Here is a 17,736-nt window from a genome sequence, read left to right as displayed (position 1 = left end):
GCCTTTTCATACATCCTCTAGCTATCCCAGTAGGTGAAATAGTACTCATCAAGTGCAATAAACTTACCCAGCAGCTTTAACGCAAAATATAAAACTAGTACTTGAAATAGGTGCGTCTTTTTAAATGGTTTATTAATGTCTGATAAACTTTTCTGCCTCAAAATAACACACTGGAATTGTAATTATCAGAACTTCCCTAATTGACGTTCTTAGAAACATGAGCAGTTCTTTTTAAATGGAAAGAGCACATTCTCAACTTTTTAAAATTTTACTTTAACATGAAAATGTTAAAAACACCTTTCTGCTTTCATGTTTGAGATCCACAGCTCTACGTGTGCAACCATATTCAGTATGGCACGATTCTCCAATATCCACCGCACCAGATAATACAAGAACAGATGAAGTAACAGCCATCTGGAATGCCCCATATGTCCCAAATCACTCTTTCTTTGGCCAAGTTTGAGTTGGTGCATTTGTCACTACAGGAATATAAATCACTAGAATTAAAAAGTCTAAGACCAAACTAAGACCAAAGGATAGGACAGAAAAATGGCTATGACAGTGGTTAAAGGAGAAAAACAGCCTCGAACTGTTGGTTAATGAGTAAGTTCACAAGCAAATAGTTTAAACAGGCTAAAATACTATAATGAAGGGAAAATGTCTGTACTACCCTAGTAAGAATATTTTAGGTTCCTAAGAGTTCTCAATTTCAGTCATATTTCATGCAAAAGTATATTTTTGGTGTTTTTTTACTGTGCTGGGTTTGTGTGGGAGGGTTTTTGGTAGCAGGGGAGGGGGCTACAGACGTGGCCCCAGTGAGAAGCTTGTCAAAGCTTCCCCGGCTCGAAGTCGGACCCACCTCTGGCCAGGGCCGAGCTAATTCACGAAGGTGGCTGCACCTCTGTGAGAATGTATTTGAGAAGGGGAACCCGAGAGGGGGCTGGAACTTGGGAAGAAGATCTGTGAGAAGGACACCTATGTGAACACCCAAGTCAGTGGAAGGAAGGAAGAGGAAGAAGGGGAGATGTGCCAGTACAAGGAGCCCCCCTGTATCCCGTGGTGAGATGGCAGGGCCACCCCCCTGCCACCCATGGAGGTCACTGGTGGAGGAGCCCACACCAGGACAGGTGACTGTGAGTGGAGCAGCAGCCCTCGCTGTTGTAGTTCAGTACTGGGAAGACTGTAACACATGGGGGTCACCCATGCCAGAGCAGCTCGGGAACAGCCGCAGCCTGCGGGGAGGACTCCTGCCAGAGAAGATTCATGGAGAACTGTCTGCAGTGAGAGGGAAGCCATGCAGAAAAGGGGAAGAATGTGTGCAGTTTCCCACCACCTCCCAAGAAGGAAGGAACAGCAAGCTGACTGCACCCCTCGTCCCCTGCACCTGCGCTGCTGCTGGGGAGGAGGTAAAGAAATCGGGAGCAAAACTGAGCCCAGGAAGAAGGGAAGGTGAGAGGGAAGGTGTTTTTGAGATGTGGTGGCAATTCCCACTTTCCCACCTTGTCTGTTAAGTGTTGGTTTTGTTAGTGTTTGAATGAAAGTGATGTTCTTTTTCCTCCCCTAACAAGTCTGTCTTTTGTCAGTGACCATAATGGGTGAGCCACCCCTCCCCATCCTCATCCTCATTCCTGAGCCTTTTTCTTCATTTTCTCCTTCTCAGCACTGGGGGGGGAAGGGATGAGTGAGCAGCTGTGTGGTGCTCAGCTGCCCTCTGGGTTCCAACTATGACAATTACTCAAATTTCCTTTACTTAAAGAAATTACAGGCTCCCCCCCCCCCCAAAAAAAAAGAAACAAAAAAAATCAAGCATATTGCAAAGGACAAAAAAAATATTTCAGAACTCACTGCTTCCCCATGAATTTACAACCTTCTTCATGTAAAATCATATTTATGCTTCACAGTGTACATACCCTTTTAATAGCATGAACAATATATTCTGTTGAGTGCAGATATATTCAACTGTGGGAGTTCTTGTACCAATTTGCCTTCTGAGAATGTTGTTGAAAATTTGCGCAACATCTTTTTTGCCCTGTCAAAAACATTAGCAGTTAAACACGTAATATTCAAGTCCACTAGGCAAGGTAACAATTAAACATTATCATCATCTCATGCATTCACACCGTGAGTTCTGCAACTCAGTCAGCCGCTGTACTCTGATCTTAAATAGATCAAATATTCTGTTTCTTTTTACCCATTCCAAATATGCCAAAGCACTCAAAACATTACACCATGTTGCAGCCAGATCATGGGCAATTTACATTAAGAAGTAAAGCCAGTTGATGTTTCAACAGATAATCTATGCAGCATCAATCTCCTGGCCTTGGCTGATGCTTGTTTTTGCTGATAACCAGTTTTTAACTGTGCTCTTGCCTGAAAGTGTGTTTCTTCAATATTCCGTTATCCTTTCCTCTTGTCGAGGAACATGTAGTGCCACCATTAAGAGTGTGCAGAGCATTTCTGACTGCAGTGTTAACATCCAACTTAAAGCTATAAAACTTATGGAAGCTAAATAAATATTAAAAACTACAAAGCTAAATCATCCATTGGCCTAAAATGAAAGTCTCACATTTTTCAATGCACAAAAGTATAAATAAGACCAGGATGCTGGAATTCAGCACAGATTATACACCAAAAAAAATGTACAAGGATAGCACTAGACAGTATAAATGAAGCTGGGAATGTTTTCTGTTGAATATATTTACATCTCCTACTTATTTCTTCTGTCAGACCATAGCTAAAGATGACAAATTGGTAGGGACATTTAACAAAAATCTGATTATAAATATAAGCACTTTTCACTGTCATTTACATGCACCGTTTAAAAACCAGATTTCTGCAATTAACTTTCCATTCTGGATTGCCATAAAGACAACCTCAGGACTGTGTTGTCAGATCTAATCTAAAAAAAGCCTCGGCAAACTTGGACTTGTAAATAAAGTCCTGCTAAACAACTCCACCTGAAGGTTCCCTAAATGTTATATGCAAAAACCATACGTAGATAATGTTTCTTGACAATCTCTAGTTGTACTATAAATGCCAAGTAGCATCAGCAAGCTTTTGAGTAAAATGCCAGGCATATTTAATTATCACGAATTTTACAAACAACAGCAATGATTCAAAATTATTTCAGTTTTCTAATCAATGTCAAGAAGATTATGTAATAAAAAAAATAAAATGTTTATAAAAATGTAGGAAGACTGTAGTTTTACAAATGACATGTTTGTGAATTACCATGGACAGTTTTGTCAGAATGTTGTTTTCAGGATATAAGAGTTTGTTTGTAAATGCTTGTTTTCTCAATTACAATTCCATTGAAAGCCAGCCCAAAGCAACACCAGAACTCTTTGTTCTGAAATGAGTAGAGCAGTGTTTCCAAAAACTGCTTTACTCAAACTCCACATAATATAGTCATCAACTCTCATTCACTAACATTGCCAATTTTGCGCTGGATCTCACAATTTGCTTCGGATTCACCAGCAAGAACAGCATTTCCTTATTATGCACATAATTGAACTGATAGTGGTACACAGTAATACCAAAACTAGTTATTGTTAGGAGGATGTATTGCTAAGTGATCTCATGGCCTAACAAGGGCAGACACTGAACCCTGTGCCAACAGTCATGACTGCGAGAGGTGAGAGGGAGACTGTGCTAGCATTGTCTTTCAAGCAGAAGGATTCAGGCACCCTTATGCAAAAGGCGGTTTTGTTTTTTGGGGGTTAATTTTCTTCATTTGAAAAAACAAGAATAAAAACAACAGTTCCACAAGGGATACCATCTCTCCTACAGACACACTAGTGCAAATCAGCAAGCAGGTAACTGGTAAGTTTATACACTGGTAAGTAGATGGTTGTGTAAACTGTGTTACTTGGAAAGCAAGCTTCCAGATAAGGATATCATTTTAAACAGGCCTTTACATACAGCAAGGTCTAGACAGTCAGACAGTTTCTTAATTGAAACTCTGAAACTTTTAATTTGTTACTTTTCTGGGGTTTTTTAATCATACTATTCAGATTCAAACACATTTGAGACAGTTCAACAGTCAGAGTGAACAGTCCCTGTCTATTAATTAGCTACCCGTTCCCGTTCTACAAAGCAACCTTCTTCTGGAATTAGAGAGAAGTTCTTACAAACAAACAAAACCAAACAAAAAATACATTTAGTTCATTGTTGGATGACCTTAAGCTGTGGTAGGCCATCAGAAGGAATAAATGCTAGACATACTCTTCAAGTTTAAAAACCAACAGGAAATCAAATTATCATCTCCATTGGTAATGGAGAAAATATTTCAAAAGCAGTAAACCCCCAACCACAAAGATCTGGGATATCAAAGCCAACATCTGATTGACCTTGTAACAGCTGGGAAGCTAGTGCAAGTTGGGAGCACAGGTGTGTTGACATCAGTTCTAGGTAACAACAATAGCTGGGCAGTGTGCCAGATCCCATCCTTAAAAAGCAGACATGGTCCAGCCTAGAAAGTGGTGTGAATGACTTGTTCTTCTCTCTCAAGGGGGAACAGTCATATCCTCGTGTAACAAAGCAGCCAACAGTCCACAAGCAGGAAACTACTTGCAACCTTTGCAAGTCCCCTTCAAATAAAATGAATAGTTCTCCTTAATGACAGCAAGCCTGTACAAGTTGTTATCATTCTTCATTACCAGAAGATAATGAAGGTTTCCTTCACTAATAACCACACTGAGTAAACACCAAGCTGATAAGAATCTAGAGGTCACCAGAATCCAGATGACGTTTCACGATTTCCTTTCTTCAGCAAATAAAGGCCATCGCATGTCAGCATACCCTCTCAGCTCTCCCAGGTCTCCTTGCTTATTTAACAACATGAATGCTTTATGTTTGGCATAAACAGTTTTGTGGGTAGGGAAAAAATGCCACTGTATTACAATTAAACACAAATCAGAAGGACTTATGGGTGGGGTGGAAAGAACAAGGAAGAAAGCCATTGGTTTTGGAATACTACATACTACAATAGGACTTTAAACTGTTGTGTTTGCACTGTGAACAATTTGTTTATGAACAATCCCATTTTTAAGCAACCTTAAGTGGGATAGTCTTTATGGTCAAGACTGTGCAGTGAGGTACGTGGGTTCTGGCTCCTTTCCTATACAACCCCATGCTTCTTGTGAGACTTCAAGGAAAATACGAAAATCCAGCTGCACTGCAATTTCTTATCGCTAAATAGGGTGGGTTTTCACTATGGCACTGGGAGCTAAATTATTCCATGTGATGTAGTGACAAATGGCAGATAGAAGTTTGTAGAGAGATACGTTTGAATATAAATAAGTATTGCTATTTTGAAGTAATCAATAAAAACCTGTGTTGGTTTTTTAATAAACAGAAAAAAGATGAGGAAAACAGAAAACAGGTTGCATCACTTGTTTCTAAAGAGAGAGAGAAATACTGGACTGTTAATAAAACTAACAGTTTTAACTTAAATATTTAAAATTCTTCACAATGTTATGATAATTCTCTTTTCCAAGTAATTTAATGAGATTAGAATACATGACTTGTAATATTGTAACTTGTGTTCACTATGGTATTACTACTAAGAGATTAACCCTTCTGTGTACACAACAATTAAGAATTATTACATAGTTTTAACAGAACGGTATCATCAGGATTAGAGGTTTATCAACTTCATTTTTGTGTGGTTTATGTACCTAAATTCACAGATTGCATATTCTATATTTCTTAATTTTCTAGGTAGTTTGGAACAATGAGTTCTCTTTCTAATGGCTTTGTCCCAGACAGATAAAAAAAGCTGAAGATTGAAAGATATCTTAACCAATTAAAGCAGCAGGATTTCAGGTGTGCTTATTTTAACATACAGAATATAAGAAATGTCAAACTTCTTTTCTTACCTCAAAATCAATTAGCTGCAAGTCAGCTACTAGGGTACTAAGAAGACCACTGTTGTACAGCTCTTGAGCAAGCTGTGCCACAGCTTCTGTCTGTGGTTCTTTTTCATTTGTGCCATACAAGATTTCTTTCATGGCAACAAGGTTTTTTGAGACCTCCTCAGTGGCCTAAAGAAAATGGGAAAAAAAAATACAGTTAGAGCACAACGTCATTTACCTTTGTAACTGCATACTCTATTATTCTTAACATCTGCAAACTTCCACTGAGGGGAAAATAAAATAATCAGGAAATTACAACCTGTTAAAAAATCAATACATAATCTTTCTGCAAATAAGACTGCTATATGTTATTAAAAAAAGGGAAAAAAAGCAGAGGTAAGACACATGTAACTTATTTGACAAGTTACCAAATGTAAAAATCTCTTCCTCTTTACTGTCTTTAAACTTCCCATTTAAAAATCCCCTAAAGAATAGAAATGGGATGAAAAGAACTCAACAAAATTTCCATTCTGTAAAACAGAGGTACGCAGGATCAGATTGGAAAACATGACGTGGAGACACATGCCTGTCTCTAGAAAACTGCTCAGAGACCAAATGTATCCCTCCTACAGCTTTTGCACTCATCAGGTTTTGTCAAATACCAGGCTCCCACTCCAGTCAGTGGGGATGAAATTGTTCCTTTCCAACTAACAAAACCTCAAAGACAAGCTCCTTTAATTTTCATGTTATCTCAGTATTCAAGAACAAACTGGCAAACAGACCCAGAAAGAGGTTCATTCAAAAGAACAGAGAGATACAGGAGATAATTAAAAGTCTAAGATGCTTCCCATTTGAAGTCCATTTTACTTCAAGTAAGACAGAGAGGTCTGACCTCTCACTTGAGGAAGCCAGCGTAAGGAATTTCTAAATTGCTGTGATGGGCCGGAGCAGCATTTATCAGTGGAAGCAGTTCTCATGAGTAAAACTAAAAAAAATCAGTAAGAACACTTCTACACACCCATTTCTGAACCTTAAAACACAGTTATCTTGGAGAAAAAAAGAACTACTCCTTTCAATATGTATGTTTACATAGTTTGCGTAGAACACTGAGAATTATCATAAAAAGCTGGTTTAATTATACTGAATTAGTTCTTCACGTGCCTGAAAAGTATGAATAGTTTCTAAGTGCATTAATTTTTAGTAATTAGATGAACCTGCCAACAAGGTATGCATACACTTTAATGTAAAGTATTTATGATTGGTTGCACATGGAAAATTAATTAAGTTAAAAATGTATCACTTTCAGGATATTGCCTGTCTTATAAGGGGTATATAAAAAGATTTCTCGTTTGTGCATTATATCTAGAGAGGCTTAAGATCAGCATGACCCATGCACTATTCAAGCCAAAGCCATTCCAGCTTTGCTAGGTATGCAAGTAAGGATTCCATGACCTTTAAGGAGGCTCCATATCACTTTTAGCTTCTCCATAACTTTCCACTCCCTGCTGCTTCCCTCTTCTTCCTAACTGCAGTTCCTAGTCCCAGTTGTCTCCTTAATCGAAATTCCACAGGATTTTCTGTGCACTGTTAGTAAGACAGCAAGAAGCAGGTGCTTGATAAGACTGCTTAGATTCATGACAGCTCCTTAAGATGTAAAATGAGAAAGCCAGCTCACCATACTGAAGTAGTATTACGCCACACAACTGTTCTATTTCTTTAAAATTTAGAGGAAATATCTCTTCACTAGGAAAAGAACAGTAACATCTGTCAAACGTGGAGATATGAAGAGATGTCTTTGATACATAGCTACCAAGAAAAGAGGAAGCAGCAATAAAAATTCTATTGCAGTTTGTCCCTGCACACTAATTTAGAAAGCAAGATGAAAGAGGAAGAAAGGCAGAGGTTCAAGTAGCTACATATTTCAAGTAAGACAGTGGCAATACTGAGGGCATGCCTGCAATTAAGAATGTCAGTGGAGAATTTTTCGTAACAAAAACCCAGAAAATGGAACATCCCTCCCAAAACTTCATTAATCACATTTGAAGGCTCTCTCTCACTATCACCCCAAAAAAGATGCTAGTAATGAAAATGCTTACAAGCCAGACAGAAAAACCACAATATTTCCAAATACCAAGTGTGCTTTTTAAAAAAAAAAAAACACAACAGACCCTTCTGGCCTAACATGAACATACAACTCAGTAACTTCTAGAAGAGACAGCAGAACTTTGATTTATTTCTCATGCACTTCACAACTGTCAAGACCATCTGAATGTGCTTCACTTGAACTTGGAATGGCATATAGCTTTAGTGGGAAGCAATGGTTAGAGACAGAGAAACACAGAATGGTTTAGGTTGGAAGATACCTTGGAAGGTCATCAGGGTCCAACCACCTGCTCAAGGCAGGGCCAACCTCAAAGTCCTATCAAGTTGATTCAAGCTCACGGCCAGCCATGCTCTGATCAGCTCCATGGACACTCCACCACCTCTCTAGGCAACCTGTACCAACGTCTGACCACCTTCACCATGAAAAGAGACTTGCCTGTATCTCTTCAACATAGGCCAAACTATAATTTCTGGATAGATACTACCAATACAGAAATAGGAGGTTTTCTGAAAATACTATATCGATAACCAAGGTATTTTCATGCAGTACAATTCCATAAAATATGACATTTCTATATTCCCTTCTGTTCTAAAAATCAACATCAGAAGGACTAGAAATAAACCCTTATAAACTTGTTCTAGAATCTCCCTACTAATTTGAGAGTTCATGGAATATAGACATATTCCACATACATGATGTGCAGAACTATTTTTGCCATTTCACCTGCAGAATGGAATTTAGATAGCTACATCAAAAAATACAATGCTAAATATCAATGTTAAGAGCTAAGTGAAAAACTAGTAAAAATATTCAAGAGAGACAAGAGAAGGCTAGCTAGATTGCAAGATTTCCTAAGACACTGAGATATAAGTAATTGCCTAATGCACTGCTTTCTTTTAACAGGAAAAAAAAAATCTCTAGAGAAAAATCAAAATGCACAATGAAGTTCATCCCAAAACACATGAGCAAAAGTGCAGTTAACAATCAGATACCACATATATAAATTTTTAATACATATTTTAATACAATATATAAGCAGGGTATATTTCATATAGACAGAATATATATACGCAGAATATATTTATTCTACATATTACAGTCTATAAATATATTGTATGCTTTATATATTAAAATTACATATTATGTATTTATGTATATTAAAATTTATATACATATTCTCAACACTGAGAAGGAGCACCAGAGTTCGAGAGAAAAAAGCTGTGACAAGTCACATTTGAAATTCAACAGTGTCAGATAATCAGTACTGTTTGAGGACAAGTCAAACTATAAAAGTAAAATGCAAAGTAAATTAAGAAAGTACTTATTTCTCTATTTTTATCAAAGACAGGAAGATACTATTTAAAAATAAAAACAGACATCATGAAGTCACATGTATGATTGTCACACCAGAATAGCTGCATGTCTTTATAGCTATGAACCATTATGGTTTATTCCAGTCTCTGGGGTATTTCACTGATATTTCCAAAATTTACTATTTCCTTAAATACTAGGCAGTGCAAATACCAAATACTTCATTTAGACTTGTACAGCTGGAGTATTTGAGTTTTTGGAAGCAATACTTGCCTTTACTTAGAGAAACAGTAGAAAAAAAATGAAGAGCATATGGTCAGTCCTGAAGTATTTGAGTTCAGCAGGCTCTGTATCTATGGCTAGGGGTTCTATCCACACTGATAATGCAGTTACATAAATTGCACTATTAATTAAAATATCCATCAAAAAAGCTAGCTATGATTTTAAGCCTGTACTTGGTGAATATTTTTACTAGTTTAGAGCAGTATCTATTATAAGAAATAAATAACATTTTAATAATTCTATTTAAATTGAATAGACTTCAAAATGCTTACAAAAACATACAATTCTGTAAATACATGATTATCCACATCAGTGCCACTAGTTTATTTTAAAAGCTAAAAAGGATTACATTCTTTTTCAGCAGACATCTAGCATGAAGATATCATTAAGGAGCTAAGTTCTATTAGAAGAGAAGCATGTTTTCTCACCCATTACTACCAGAAGAAACCCCATCTTTATCCCTTGAGTAACAGCCCCACACCGTAGTCAGTACATATTACTTAACCTTTAGCCTTCTTTCAACCACGAATTAATTGTATGCACATGCATAATAAATTCAAAATTTTACTGCTTTGTAAATGACAGTGTTAGCTCACTGAATGAAATCTGATCTATGGCAACATGGCATAGTATTACATTTGGACAGCTGAATCAAAATAGCTGCATTGTCCCATACATACAGCATACTGTCCACTGTATAGAGCTGGTAACTTGAAAGACCAACCATGCTTTCAATACTCAACCCACACAGGTTAACAATTTGTCTGAAACAATTATCGGGAAGCCAAAACCGAAGCAGTTATGAGCAGGTTAACCCAAGGTCAGAGGGTGGGGAAGAACAAGTTTATTACATGAGTAAATATTTACCTTCACGACAGTAAATGTGTGCCACAAACCAAGTGAACTGGTAGTATAAAAAGAAATGCTGATGTCAGCCAAACAGGAAGAAGAGATGCGAATAAAAGACTAACTAATGGGGCTAGATCAAAGGTAAGTCCCATTTACACAGAATTTTTTCTTCCCCTTCCCTTTAGGCCCCCTTTCTGAATGAAAAAACACAAGTAACGGAAAACTAACTGCATATGTGATGAACAGTGTTTCACTTATAAAGTACCTGACATTTCAAGTTTCTCTCCCAAAATACTAACAGACAGCAAGCTACCACCTCTATCCAAAGTACAACACTGCAGCCAGCAAGCACTCTGAGCCGTGGTACTTGAGGCAGACATCAGCAGCAAGACACAGTTCAGTTTTTACAGCCACTTCAGATCTCAGTTCCTATGCAGGTATCACAAAATTAAAGAACATTTCAAAATTACCTGGAGAATTATCTGGTTAATTTTTCTCTAGCATGCACATAGCTCAAAAAAAGGTAAATTAACATGCAACTAGAATTCACTTTTTTAATTTCAGGTTTTTATTTATAAAACAAATATTCCAGTATTATAGAGCAGAATGTTTTATAACTGAACAAGATGCACTCTGACCACTACTGTTGTCTTGTATCTTTTGCTTTGAAGAATCTCTTCCATTTTGATTATAAAAATTGTACAGGAGCACACACTGCCCAAGCTTTAAAAATCCTTCTTACCTCCTCTGCTTTTTTCTTCCTCTCACAAAACATTAAAGTTTTTAAATTTCTGCCTAGACAACGAAAAAAATTGAGGTAGTCTATTCAAACAAAAATAATTACATTTTTAGTTTCTAGGGAAAATTGTCTAATTTTCTTACAAATCTCTATTTCCGAGTGGGTTAGGAAACTGTCAAAGAGTATCCTTCATACTAGCAAACTCAGTATTTTCGTAACAGCATTGTGCTGCTACTGCATGGTAGGAACTACAGTGAACTAACTACATATTAAAAACAAACCCACTGTGGTACTGTAGTAGAAAAGTACTAGTTTGTCTTTGGAACCTGAGCCAGCCATAAGGCACAAAGCAAAAGGGCACTTACAATTAATGAAATATTTCTTCCACAAAATGAAAATCAACAATTAAATTTTGAAATATTCAGTTCACTTCAGTATGTGCTGAAATTTTTTTTAGTCTAATCTACATATACATTTCAAATTCCATATGTTCAAAAGTAAAGAAAATAGTAACTCTGTACTCTAATTTTAAGAAACAAAGTAGTGTAGGAAAAGTATTTCCTGCACCCAAAAGAGTGTCTTTACCACAAACAGTAATCAACACTGAACACATACGATGCTGCTTAGCCTCGCAAGTTCATTGTTGTTATTTGACAGGCTACAAAAGCACACCCCTGGATGAAACAGCAACAATGAAGGAGAAATTACAAGAGAGAGCACGCACACACAAAGGAGAGACCATATTTTATACAAGTCTAATCGCTAATAAAATGGAATTGAAAAAAAAATTAGAAGTCTGGCATTCTTTTCCCTTCTTCCTAAAGGATAACAACATTTGTGTTTTATGTGCAGTAAGCTTTTTTTTCTTTCTGTTCCACTATTAGCCACAGAACTCCCCCTTCAACAGCACAGAATTATTCTCCAAAGGAGGCTGGAAAGGTACAGTGCAGAAAGGAGCATAATAATAAAAGGGGTAGTGAAAGATAGAAAGATGCCTAAATAATGAGATGTGGACATGTAGAAATTTTTTCTTTTTTAATAGTGGCTACTGCTCAGACCCTGGCCGTCTTTTAACTCCGAAGTTACTCCTGTCATTTCTACAGACTGGATAGGAAGAGGGTACAAACTCAGGGTGCTCAGAGCTGTACCCTACAAGATATGATGACAGGCCCACCAGACATTGAAGAATTTTCTCTATCAAACCAGCAAACAATGCGAGAATCTGAGAAACTGCCCCAACCACAGTCATCTTCATGGAAGTCTTGGCTTGCCAATGAAGCTATTTCCTGAAGAATCTCTGTATGGAGATGCGGACACTGGTGTTGTGAATGTTCAGATTCATCAACTGGTCGTCTTTGTGAATAAAGAGGATGACAGAGGCCAGCACTACAATACCGAGCTCAGTCTTGTGAATGTCAGTATTTAACCCTCCTAACATCTAACCTAGTGAACATGGGCTGCCTTCTTTCAAGCAGAATGTGTTGCTTTCTATATGACACAGGAGAAAACTCTACAGGCTTAGCATATTATTTCTTATCAAAGCAGCAGCCTCACATAAATGAGTTCTTTAAAGAAGATGGAGGTACAGGACTAAAGGCCAGCAAGAAGCAAATGGTACACAATAATCTTCAGCTACAAAATCAAGAACACAGGCATATGATACAGTGCACAGCTATGCACAATGGAATGAAGCTGGCCTGTTCCCCATTAGAGGTTTAAGCAAAAAGAAAAAGATGAGACAAAAGAGCATGGATTTTAAGATCAAGCCACATCTCCAGGATTAATAATGGGGCTGAGATGAAGGCGGCAGTGCCATGTCTCATCACAAACTCTTCAGAATGCACCTGCCTCTCCTCGCCTGACAGATGTCTATTTATTAGAGAAAGAAGAAAAGCAGCAGCAAATTAAAATCCTCCCAGCCTCCACACAGGCCTGCAGAACAGGCCGTAGCATTTTTCTCTCCAGCAAGAGAGAAAAAGCATCAGGGAAAAATACTATGGTACACTGCAAGAGACTTGGAACGCACCACGTGCTGGCACTGGGGTAGAAGATGCTGATTTTAAAGAATATCAGGATAAAGATGGCAATTCAGTTAAGACCCAGATTCTCTTGCACTTAAAGTGTTAGTGCCAAATCCAGGTGAAACAGGATGTAAAGAAGCTGGCCACACTCTGCTTAAAAATACTGGTGAAAAAGATTGTAACTAAGTCCTACACGTGACTGTAAGGATGCCAAGAATGGCACAGAACAGTTAAATAATGCTGGGAGAGGATCCAAGGAGGGTATCACAGCCTGCTTCAAAGGCTGGCAGATTGGAGAGGGAGATGTTTTGTTTGCTTGTTTTTTTGTTTTGGCTTTGCAGGTTTTTTGGAAGTATTGAAATCTATGCCCTTGTGATGAGTTTATCAGAAAAAACTCCATCTAAACAGTAAATACCCCTGACATACAAGTCACTAGATGGAATGCAGCTGCACACAGGCTGAGCTTTTAGTAAAGCTATCAAGACTACCAGCTGAGAAGTAAATTACTGTCAACAGGTACAGATCCTGACATAGCAAATCATCCCATCTAAAGGAAACTGCACCAGCATAGGAACTTTTCACCATATCTTCCTGCAAGAAAAGACGAGGAAAGGTAAAAGTACATTCTCTACTGACATCCATGGAGACACAAAGTTCTTTGGTTTCAGTAGCAGAGACACTCTGCTCTGAACATTTGCATGGACAAGCACAGACAGAACTACTATACAGTTAGTTGTAAAGTCACTATGGTGGACACAAGCACCAGAACACTGTACGGCTGTGAGCTGCTTAAATAATGTAACATCCTATAGTTCCAAACCAAATGATTTTAAGTATCCTATCAGCTGCCAGTAGCGTAAGAAGGCAAAGCTAACCAACATGAAACACACCAGTTCAACGGTACATAAAACTTACCCTTTATCAAAGTACAAAACCCACCAAAAATTCCCAATTTATTCTGTTTCATCAGCTGTAAATTTCTTTTTTTCCCCCTGTCAATTACTGTTTAGCAATTGGAAAGTCCAAACTGTACCTTTTCTGCCTTTTTGTCAGAGATATCTTGCTTTTCTAGAACTGCCATACTTTCCTTCAGGTTCTTCACTATGTCTGCAGGAGACTTGTGGGACTTGCCAAAAGGGAATGGCATGATTGCGAGCCACAAAGTCTTCCTTCTACAGCTCCTGCTTCACCTGGAAAAGGAGAAAAAACCCATGTCAAAAATAGAAGCATGAGGTCAGTATAACACCACACATGAAGATCAAGAGAGAGTAGCAAAAGCATTCATATGAGGAATAACCATCCTTGACAGTTGATCTAGAGCTTGTCATAGCAAACTTAAATGCTTGTGTTTCTAATTCTTTTAAAACACAAGATACAGCATCTAAGAACTCACATTAAGATCATTATGCCACAGGAACAAATTAAAGAGTACATTAATTATATCCAAAGCCACATACTGTATAAATGCCACATACGGGCAAGACAAGGATAAATTATTCCAATTGATGCTGTCAAGCAAAATGCCTTCTTATATTAGGTCTTTGAGATGCAAGTCATCACGTCTCAGTGGCTCTGCAATGAATGTCCAGGTACATGCTTTTATCCGTATTCATTGTATAACAAATGCAAAGCAGACTGCAAAGCCTGCACCCTAGTGCAGGAGCTACAAGCACAATGCAGATGAGGCTACAGACAGCAGCTTATTCCTACATCACAATACTTGGTATGTCCTGGCTTTTTTGTATCAATATTATTGTAACTTCATACTGAAATAGTCTCATCCCCACTCATTTTATGGGAAACAAAATTGGTCACCGTTAACAGGGATGCAAATAAGGCACCTGAAAACATTAAAACCAAACACCTGATGGGAATCTTTTGCTAAAAGATAAAATTTGTCTTATGGGAGCAATTTTCCTTCCCTACAAATACTTGGCTCTTGAATCCAAATACATTAATTCCTCTGTATATTTACATATATTTGCTTTTACACACACACACATGTATATATGCACTTCTCTACAAAACAGAAAAGTATTACTAGTATGAGTATAGAAAAGCTTTTGTTACTGAACACATACACCCCCCATTTAAACAGTAATAAAAACTTCTTACAAGTGAATTCCATAAAGCATACTTCTGGAACTCTAATCTAGACAAAAAAGAACAGGAAATCCTGCATTAAAAATGCTGACAGTGCTACTTCTGCTAGACACAAAAGACAGCTGAAGCTGACAGAGCAGAGATTACACTGTCATTACAAAGAAGGGATATTATCCTGAAAGTTAGGAATTTCTACCTCCATACAATGTCCATGAAGTTAGTAGCAAGTCAAATATAACCAGAACATGTTAAAGTTTCTTATCTAATACCATGGACTTTGATCCTTGATTAAAAGACCAGCTCATTCACCATTAACTCCAAAAAGTTAATCCTGACCTTATTCAATTACGTTTTGATCAAGGATTAAAAATACCAATTTTATGCTATTTTTGAGTTATTTTAATTTTTAACACAAACAAGGTGGGCTGGCCCAAGGGCAACAATTTAAAGGTGAAAAATAGAAGCACTCTTATCTTCAGCCAAGAAAATTTCCATAAATGGGTATTTCACGTAACCAGATACAGAGATCATACCTTCATTGTTCCATGTCTGCAACTGACCTAACACAGCTGATAAAACACATAAGGGAGGTAGTTTTTAATCAGATTACTTTCAGATAAAAGTATCCGCATGAAGGTTGAAACAAGACCTCCACAAGCCATTTCCATTCTTTAACATATCACAAGGACTTGATGTTGCTTTTATTTTGTAGTATAGTAGTTGTCTCACTATAGTAATCTCCAATTCATAATGTGCACAAAGAAGGGGTTGTAACACTGAAATTATAAATGCAGAACTGGTACCCTAAGAGATGAAAAAGTGCCCACAGGTCATTCCTTAGACAAGAGATTTTTAAACCTCAACTTTGTCACATGTAGTGGAGCAGAAACCTACCTTTAAGAAAACCATGACTACTCATTGTTATCTAATGAAAATGTAATGACATTTAAAACAGTGTTTAATGGCAATGACAGTGTTTTCACATAGGAATGTTTATTCTAGAAAGAGACAGGTGTGAAAATAAGTACAATTTCCCCACAACATAGATGACATACCTTGAGCATCACAAAAACATTTGAAATGTTCCCTTTATCTCTCCCTTTGATTATGACTCCTGCCAAATTAAGATGAACCCCGAAAACAAAGCTGCATTCTTTCACATTTGCATATCATCACTGATAATAATAGTATTTAGCAACCACTAAGCATAGTCATTCTGGAAGATGGTTATGCCCATGTAACAGAGCAGGACTCACTCAAAAAGTTGCTAGTCTTAATTCCTTAGGTTATATGTTAAAACAGGAAAAAATCCAATTGGAATCAAAACAATTATTTCAGAAAATAAATATATTATATGGAATCACAAAATCTGGATTACAGTAATATACAAAAAAAAAGAAATCAAAACCAAGAAAATGTCTCTGCACACTCATTTTCTGGATCACAACTATGGTACTTCTAAACTAAAAGACTACACGGATAACATATAGAAATATAGAAGAACGACAAACAACTGTCCTTATGGTGTGCCCAATGTCTAGGTTTGCAAAACTTTATTTCCCTCCAGATACTGCTCAATTTCTATAAATTAAAAATACTCTACCAATTCAATTTACTCATAAAACCTCCCAGGTTCTGTATAAACCAGATACACCTACATGCATACACAAGTCACACACAAGTTTTCTTCTATGTACTAGCATATCTAATACAAAATAATCAATTAGTAACAATTCACTACCATGTATTTCACAAGAAACATTTTTTCTCATTTCAGGTAAGTTCCTGTATGAATTTCTCACAAGCAATTTAGAAAAATCAGGAAAGGCTGCCAGCACCACCAAGAAGGAAATCCACATCCTTGATTACTGAAGGTGACATTTTGCTTCAAGTATTTCATTTATTATATAAAATGGAATAAATGCATTGTTCCTGCTATTTCAGTTTTATTACTGGAAGGAATGCAGTGGCACTGCCAGGAACGTCATCTGGGGCCTCAAGACTGAAGTACCCACCAACCCTGAAGCAAAACTCTATTACTGAAGAACCTGTGTCACATCCTGCTAACAAAAAGCAGGAGCAGTCCTTTATCTCTCAGAGCTGTACTTCATGCAGCAAGGAGAACATAGACAGGCTGTTCCTTTTTTAGCCCAGCAAAACTACCCCAAGCAGCACTCTGTGTACAATAGACAATGACAACATCTGTGTGAGATCGGAAAGAACTGCAACCACCCACATCTGCAAAATGAGAAAAAAAGGAAACAACATGAAATGACATCTTCTGTAAATAAGAACAGACCATACATCATGTCAAATGATAACTGTTTCACATTCCTAGCACCTGGCTGCCTTGTAAATTCATGATAAAATTCTGATTGTGGCTTAAGAAAGGGATCACAGGACTCTTCAACAGTTAAACTGCAACAAGTACATGAACAGCTCTGCGCTCTGCTGGGCTGCTCTGCTTTATCT

General features: G+C 37.4%; 1 protein-coding gene across 3 annotated transcripts in view; it reads right to left on the bottom strand.

Moving 5' to 3' along the window:
- CAB39 (calcium binding protein 39) overlaps positions 1–17,736 on the bottom strand; it is a 42,694-nt gene that overhangs the window by 7,850 nt on the left and 17,108 nt on the right. For all 3 annotated transcript variants that reach the window (XM_042799455.1, XM_042799444.1, XM_033001624.2), the window contains 3 exons: positions 14,195–14,351; positions 5,880–6,044; positions 1,911–2,029 (listed from right to left, as the gene is read on the bottom strand). In XM_042799455.1, coding sequence (XP_042655389.1) covers positions 1,911–2,029; positions 5,880–6,044; positions 14,195–14,308 — 398 coding nt within the window. In that variant the 5' untranslated portion in view covers positions 14,309–14,351. The remainder of the gene's footprint in view (positions 1–1,910; positions 2,030–5,879; positions 6,045–14,194; positions 14,352–17,736) is intronic.

This window comes from Tyto alba, unplaced genomic scaffold, assembly GCF_018691265.1.
Source record: "Tyto alba isolate M040663 unplaced genomic scaffold, T.alba_DEE_v4.0 Super-Scaffold_10, whole genome shotgun sequence".
Taxonomy (NCBI): Eukaryota; Metazoa; Chordata; class Aves; order Strigiformes; family Tytonidae; genus Tyto; species Tyto alba.
The sequence above is the reverse complement of the archived record's forward strand: the minus strand, read 5'-3'. Positions and strand labels throughout refer to the sequence as shown.